Source organism: Triticum dicoccoides, chromosome 3A (genome assembly GCF_002162155.2).
Source record: "Triticum dicoccoides isolate Atlit2015 ecotype Zavitan chromosome 3A, WEW_v2.0, whole genome shotgun sequence".
Taxonomy (NCBI): domain Eukaryota; kingdom Viridiplantae; phylum Streptophyta; class Magnoliopsida; order Poales; family Poaceae; genus Triticum; species Triticum dicoccoides.
In genome coordinates this window covers 708965441-708972315 of record NC_041384.1, presented here as the reverse complement: position 1 = coordinate 708972315, position 6875 = coordinate 708965441, and the positions used below count along the sequence as shown (strand labels likewise).

General features: G+C 46.9%; 1 protein-coding gene across 1 annotated transcript; it reads left to right on the top strand.

Moving 5' to 3' along the window:
* Positions 1-1107: 1107 nt before the first annotated feature.
* LOC119270366 lies at positions 1108-5937 on the top strand. Its single transcript, XM_037552372.1, has 5 exons — positions 1108-1668; positions 2548-2657; positions 2739-3110; positions 3744-4428; positions 5289-5937. Exons 1-5 carry the CDS (start codon positions 1437-1439, stop codon positions 5363-5365), a joined length of 1476 nt encoding a protein of 491 aa, XP_037408269.1. The 5' UTR covers positions 1108-1436; the 3' UTR covers positions 5366-5937.
* The last annotated feature ends 938 nt before the right edge of the window (positions 5938-6875 follow it).

The following is a 6875-nucleotide window of genomic DNA, read 5'->3' as shown; positions in this document are numbered from 1 at the left end:
AAAGGGGTTGAGATGAATATCACTTTGTAAAAACGTATTGCACTTCCGATGAACCTTTATATTGGATCTTGGTTCTTTTTTAGAACTACGTCTTCTTCCCTCTGCCCATTGTCGATACTTTTTCCACCAATGGTAAACCGTCCAAACCCTAATCCTTCTCCTTCGCTGCTCCTCCACCCGATTTCTACATTCTGTGATTTGTGTCACGTTAAGAAAAAACCTACAACAAATCAAGAAGTTTTTCGCAGGCCAGACCAAAGGCGCACTGCTTCTTGGTCCAAATATTGTAGTGCTACCATGGAATGTAAGAACAGTGGCATGCATGCTAAGTCGACATTCACACACCACCTAACATCTCATCCACCCCCTCACAACTCTAAGTGACCACAAATCCAGCGACCACACGAGATCCTCCTTCATAGTCTACCCTAACCTTTGCCCCGTCCGGAATTCAAATTTCCAAATCATCCGCAACCAAAAACCCATATCAGGCAGAAGAAACAAAACAAGACCAACCAAAAACCTAGGGGGCAAACCCACCGCAGAAGAAAAACACCAAAAGAGCAAACAATTAGCCCGCACTAATGCCCACACGAAGCAAATGATAATCCGGTCCGATCACCCATTTGCCCACTAGTTGGGCCACACTAAGGTAAGCAACATCACACTAGAGAGTAGTACCGTCCACTCGTCCACCAGCGAGTAAAGTCTCGAGTGCGAAGTAGGCTCCAAGACTTGGTCACAAAATTAATGGATGGATAGCTAATGCACTTATCAACCTTCCTTGGTGTAGACAAGATCGGCCCTTATAAGCGGCAAACTCCTCCGGGCATTTACTTGTAGCGGAAAGGAAACGCAGAAGAAACAAAACGTACTTTTACCCTCAAAAAAGAAAGAAAAGCAGACCTACTCTGGGGGGCAAAAACCACCACGGAAGAAAAGCACCAAAAGCGCGAGCAAAACACAATTAGCCCGCACTCACGCCGGCTCAAAGCGAACGATAATCCGATCCGATCCCCCTCTTTGCCCCACTAAGCTAACCGAGCAGTGCTACTCCTACTGTACCAGCTGGAGGTTCGCTCGTCCACCAGCGACGCGAGTAAAGTCGCTCGCCCCCCTCCCCAACCGCCGCTCCCCTCCCCCGTCCCGTCCCACCAGCAGCGCGGCCCGTGCTCTCCCCTCCGATCCGATTCACCTCGCCTCGCTGCGGTTTACCTCTCACTTTCTCCCACCTTCCTCGCCCACCGCACCGCATCGCCTCCTCCTTAAGCAAGCCACCGACGGCGGCCGCGGAGCAGGGGACCCGGACCGCCACCACCACCTAGCAGCAGCCCACCCACTGAGGCACCCGGCAGGCAGGCAATGTCCCTCCTCTCCTCGGCGAGGCCGGCGGCGGCGGCGGCCGGCGGGGATGCGTGAGATCGCGGCCCGGGCGCATGGGGAAGGAGGCCGGGGACCAGCGCCAGCGCCCGCCCGACGGGGGCGCCGGCGGAGGCGGCGCCGAAGGTAGCAGGCGATGCGGGTACGGAGGGGCGGTGCGCCTGCAATGCGTGGCGGCGCTCGTGCTGGGCGCGGCCGTGCTGCTGTCCGCGCTCTTCTGGCTGCCGCCCTTCGCGGGCCGCGCCGGGAGGGGCCCGCCCGCCGCGACGGATCCCTTCGCCATCACAGGTCAGTCAGTGCGGGATCTCCCCTCCGGATCCACTGGCATTGCCAGATCTCGCCTCGGTTTCCGCTGCCACCGGTCCGGGCCTGGTCCGTACCGCCCCGCGCGGCTCTGGATCTGGCTGTACGGACCTTGCCCGCGGCCGCTGTCGGTGGAGTTTTCGAATCCGTCGGCTGCGGGGAAAGCGGTCTGCTGGCGTGACTTGTTAGTCTTCTCACCTGCTAATTTTAGTCGCATACGGCTCGTTGCTTGATCAGCGCTGCTTAGGCATCTGTCGGTGCTGCTTTTGGAAATTGGAAATTGAGTAGGCTGAGAAACGTCCACACTGAATTTGCTACAGTCAGTATGGATGGCTGCCGTCCCGGCGTCCCCAAAAGCTTTGACCGGTTCGGTTCGATGCCAGTGATGTAGTATTTGGTTTTGATTTTGCGTGGTAGTCCGGCATCATCTTTGTACCCTTGTTAGTCGGCATAGTTAATTTTTCATCTGGCTGTAGAATTATCGGTGGTGAAAGCTACTTGAGCTGCTAAAGTGATGGAGTTGCTGTCACCTCCTGTTCCGTGTTATTGCAACAGTTGTGATGAAGAATTGAGCAGTAATTGATTACTGTTCATCAATTTTAGGTGTGACATAATCCCAAACAATATATGACTGTCCATGAATTTTAGGTGCGATCTACTCCCAACCGATATATGAATCCTTTCCAGTGGTCTAAAGCAAGAACTTTGACCTCCAATGAATCCTTGCCAATTTAGGTGCGATCATGGTTCCAGTTTAGTTTAAGCACATGCGGTGATCACTGTTCTTTGTTTTATTGGGTAAGAGTACTAGATGTATTGATGTATGAATATATCATGTGTCTAATGAAACTGTTTCTTTTCCAGATGATATAGTGGCAAGTTTTAGGCTGCAGAAGAATGTTTCCGAGCTCAGGGGAAACATGTCCAAGCTCGTATTGGACATCTATGCGGAAGTCGGCGTCCCTAACTCCATTGTATGCCCCACCACATCTTTTATTTCACTTTATTGATACGTTCTACCACAAGTGTTGACTGATGCTTGAATGCAAACACAGGTGGCTGTGGATTTACTACACCCATTAGCTGGATCGAACTGGACAAATGTCATCTTCAGCATTGTGCCTTATCCAAAGAACTTGACTATATCATCAATGGGGTTGAGCATTATTAGGTCATCTTTTATGTCCTTGGTTGTGCGGCAGTCAACACTCCACTTGACCAAGTCCCTGTTTGGGAATTCATCATCCTTTGAAGTGCTTAAATTCCCTGGAGGAATAACAATAATTCCTCCGCAGCACGCCTTTCCTCCTGAAACACTCCATGCAACTTTTAATTTTACTCTGAATTGCCCAATCTACAAAGTGCAAGACAGAACTGATGAATTAAAGGATCAAATGAAGAAAGGGCTACTACTCAATTCTAATGAGGTTAGTGATTCATTCTGGTCCTGTTGACCTGTTCCTTCTTTGTCCATCACAATCATCGATTTATTTATATGTCTGAAGGATTTGGGTATTTGTTTGTTTCTTTATGTAGTTCTTGCATTTACAACTGTATGTAATACAGTCCACACATGCAAACTTTTAGATGTGTGATATCTTGCATTCTGTTTTTGATTTCTGTAAGACATCGGTGTCTTTTGCACATATTACTTTGCAGGGCATGCGTGCAAATGCAGCCCTATGAGTATGAGAGTGCTTTCATGCAGTAGAACTTATAGGGTTGTGTGTTATAGTTATCATTCCATGTATTTAGCAAGCATCACGTGGATTGAAAACTGGTTGTTATGCTTAGTTTTGTACCATATAGTGTTCTAAAAAACACTTGCTAGCAAGTCTATGTTTCTGATCTTAACACAAGCTATCTCGTTCTCTAATCTTCGAATGCATTTCTTCCATTCTTTTGTCCCACTCTACTAGACACAATCTGGAAAAAAATAGGGCTGGGAGCCCGGGACTTCAATATATATCAGAAATTTTATTGTGCAAAAAGTTGGTGTGCGGTAGCTTACATTGCCCTGCCTTTTCTTCCTTAATTGATTGTGATATTGTGCATTGCAGAATCTTTATTTCAAATTGGGAAATTTGCAAGGATCAACAATTCTTCCTCCAACTATTGTTGAGACCTACATTGTTCGTGTTGTTGGGAATCACCAGCCATCTGTACCAAGGATGAAGCAGTTGGCCCAAACAATTACTAATTCATCTAAAGGGAACCTTGGTCTGAACCACACCGTATTTGGCAGAGTAAAGCAGATAAGCCTTTCCTCCTATCTTAATCGTTCTTTACATAGCAGGGGCAGTTCTGATGCACCTAGTCAAGCACCAATGCAACATCATGGTCATCACGGCCATCATCACCATCACCATGGTCATGAAAGCAACAGGCATTTGGCTCCTGCTCCTATCCCGATACATACACCCAGATATGTTGCTCCACCTCCATCTGGGTGTCCATACAAGGCAAAGAACAGGGTTCCTGTGACGCCAGCTGCCGAGCCAGTAGCCAATGATCACCGTTCTACTCATCCTGCTGCTTCACCACCTCATCCATTATCACCTTCTTCTGTTCATCATCCTCCACGTGATCCTAATATGCACAGTAGATCTCCCGTTCCGTCCCCTCCAGTTCTTCCCGAGCCGCCTTTGCCCACTGTTTCTTTTAGTCATGCACACCCTCCAAGTGAGCGTGCAACAGGAGCCGGTCCTTCTGCTGGAATGTCTTTGGCCCCTGCACCGCATTCATGTGAGTTCTTTTCCCCTTTTTATTCTCCCATAATTGTCAGTGATTGTTATTTCCAAAAGACTCATTGTAATACATGCAAAGGAAGTAATACATTGTCCAAAGGGGTAACTATTTGGCCCATACATACTCGGAGGAGGATTTTGATGCTTCATCCAAGTTTTAGTTGTTCTAGTCATATTTTCTGCTCCTGTGGATAATACAATAAACCCACTTCATTTGGTTTGTACCTTATCAATATTGATCTTAGTGCCCAACTGATAAGTTGGATCAATTTTTTTCCAAGGCTTTCTTTCTGTTGATTTATTTCCTGCGCATTCATTTATTTATAGCTCTGTCAATTGGTACCTTGTCAGTATTTATACCTCTGTCAGGTAATTTGAGTTCCAAGATGTTTGTTGAGATGATTTCAACTGTTTCATGATAACCTACAGCAAAGATAACAGTCAAATTGAACAATTCATTTCTGGATTATGGCTTTACATCAGTATTACCTACAGCAAAGATGCCATTTATGGTTCGTTTCTTCAGTATTACCTCCGTCCGGAATTACTTGACGCTTAAATGGATGTATCTAGACCAAATACGTCTAGATACATTCATTTCAGCGTCACGTAATTCCAGACGGAGGGAGTAGTTTATTAATGGGTATTTTTCTTGGATAGCTATGGATGGGTATTTGTATCCAGCTATTGATAATTCCGTTAAGATGCCACTCTCCCACCTAGCCTAGAGTATATTTTCCGGTCGATCAAGCAGTCTTTCGCTTTTTGCATGCCTACCTCGTGTAGCATTTTTTCTCTCTGAAGAATCATGTCCTCGCTTTCACTAACTATCTTGTCCCATTGACCTACACTATGCAGCTAATGCTAGCCGGAGGCTCTCCTGTCAATGGGTCCTGGTACCCCTCATATATACCCTGCTTTGGAGCCTACTATGACAGAAGAGAACCCGCGGCTAACCAGACGATTCAAAATAGAGATTTTCCAAGATAGAGGACAAGGCGCCTCTCGGTTTTCTTCTTTTCCGGTTTACTACAGCCGGCCGGGCGGGTGGTGAAGCACAAGACAGCACCCCCCTTGCCTCAAACACGCTGTCGTTTGTTATACTTGTCAGTGGGATGTAAATATGGATGGGTATAAGGCAAGTAAGCAAGGCAAAGAATGGGCAAGCAGCTGTGCTTGTAGTGGTCAAAGCCACAGCGGTGGCAGGCCCTTCTCTAGCACATGCATATGCTTGGCCGGGTTTGCCATGTACTGCTGCTGTTCAGAAGAGGATTGTTCAAATGTAAAAGCTTTCTTTTTACATGAGATGGCATGGCTTTTGCCACCGGTATCCGGTGGCTTGGTTCTGCTTATAGTTGGCTGCTCGATCTTCCGCGTTGTTGCCTGTGAAATTCTGTCGATTCTCTTTTCTCTATCTTCATGCTGATGCTGTTGCCTACGGAGTTGTGGTTCGAAAAAGTTTCAGAAACTGCATGACTATGCAATTCCAAGGTTTATTACAGGTTCATTGTGATCGAACCTTTCAATTCCTATACTTGGCACTTATCTAATGACCCATGTTCTGACTGAATTACTGATACGTCACATTTTGCCTTGCTTGCCTTACAATGTTCTTCAAATGTAAAAACTTCCTTTTTTACATGAGATGGGATGGCTTTCGCCTCCGGTTTGGTGGTGGCTTTGGTTCTGCTAGTTTTGAGCTGCTTGATCCTATGCGTTGTTGGCTCTGAAATTCTGTCAATTTTCGCTTTTTTGTTGCTGATGCTAATGCTGTTGCCTAAGGAGTTGTGGTGGGAAAGAAGGTTCAGAAACTGGGTTCAAGTCCTATACTTGATAAATCAATTTATTTCAGGGTTTAACTAGCATGGCCATACCTTAGAAAATGAATGTCCCGTCTAGGTCATCACAGCTCGTTTGCACGAAATGGTTCTTCTGCCTATATAAACACAGGTATTTTTCACACAACAGTTACATGCTTACCGCACTGTGAAGGAGCGCTTTGGGTCTGCAATCAGTTTTGTCCCTCTGCTACCCGTGGATACTCTAGACATGCAGGAGGCCCTGTGAAGGACGGCTCTGGTTCTGCAATCAGTTTTGTCTCTCTGCTACCCGTGTATACTCTAGACACGCAGGAGGCACTATGAAGGACAGCTCTGTGTCTGCAATCAGTCTTATCTCTCTGCTACCCGTGTATACTCTAGACACGCAGGAGGCACTGTAAAGGATGGCTCTGGCTCTACAATCAGTTTTGTCCCACTGCTACCCGTGTATACTGTTGACATGCAGGAGGCATTGTGAAGGACGACTCTGGTCTGCAATCAGTTTTGTCTCTTTGCTATCCGTGCATAATCTAGACACGCAGGAGGCACTATGAAGGACGGCTCTGGGTCTGTAATCAGTTTTGTCCCTGTGCTACCTGTGTATACTCTAGACACGCAGGAGGCA

Coding starts and splice junctions, on each gene's coding strand:
- LOC119270366 (XM_037552372.1), top strand. CDS start 1,437: ATGGGGAAGGAGGCCGGGGACCAGCGCCAGCGCCCGCCCGACGGGGGC. Junction 1,669..2,547: donor GGATCCCTTCGCCATCACAG/GTCAGTCAGTGC, acceptor TTTCTTTTCCAG/ATGATATAGTGGCAAGTTTT. Junction 4,429..5,288: donor GGCCCCTGCACCGCATTCAT/GTGAGTTCTTTT, acceptor TACACTATGCAG/CTAATGCTAGCCGGAGGCTC.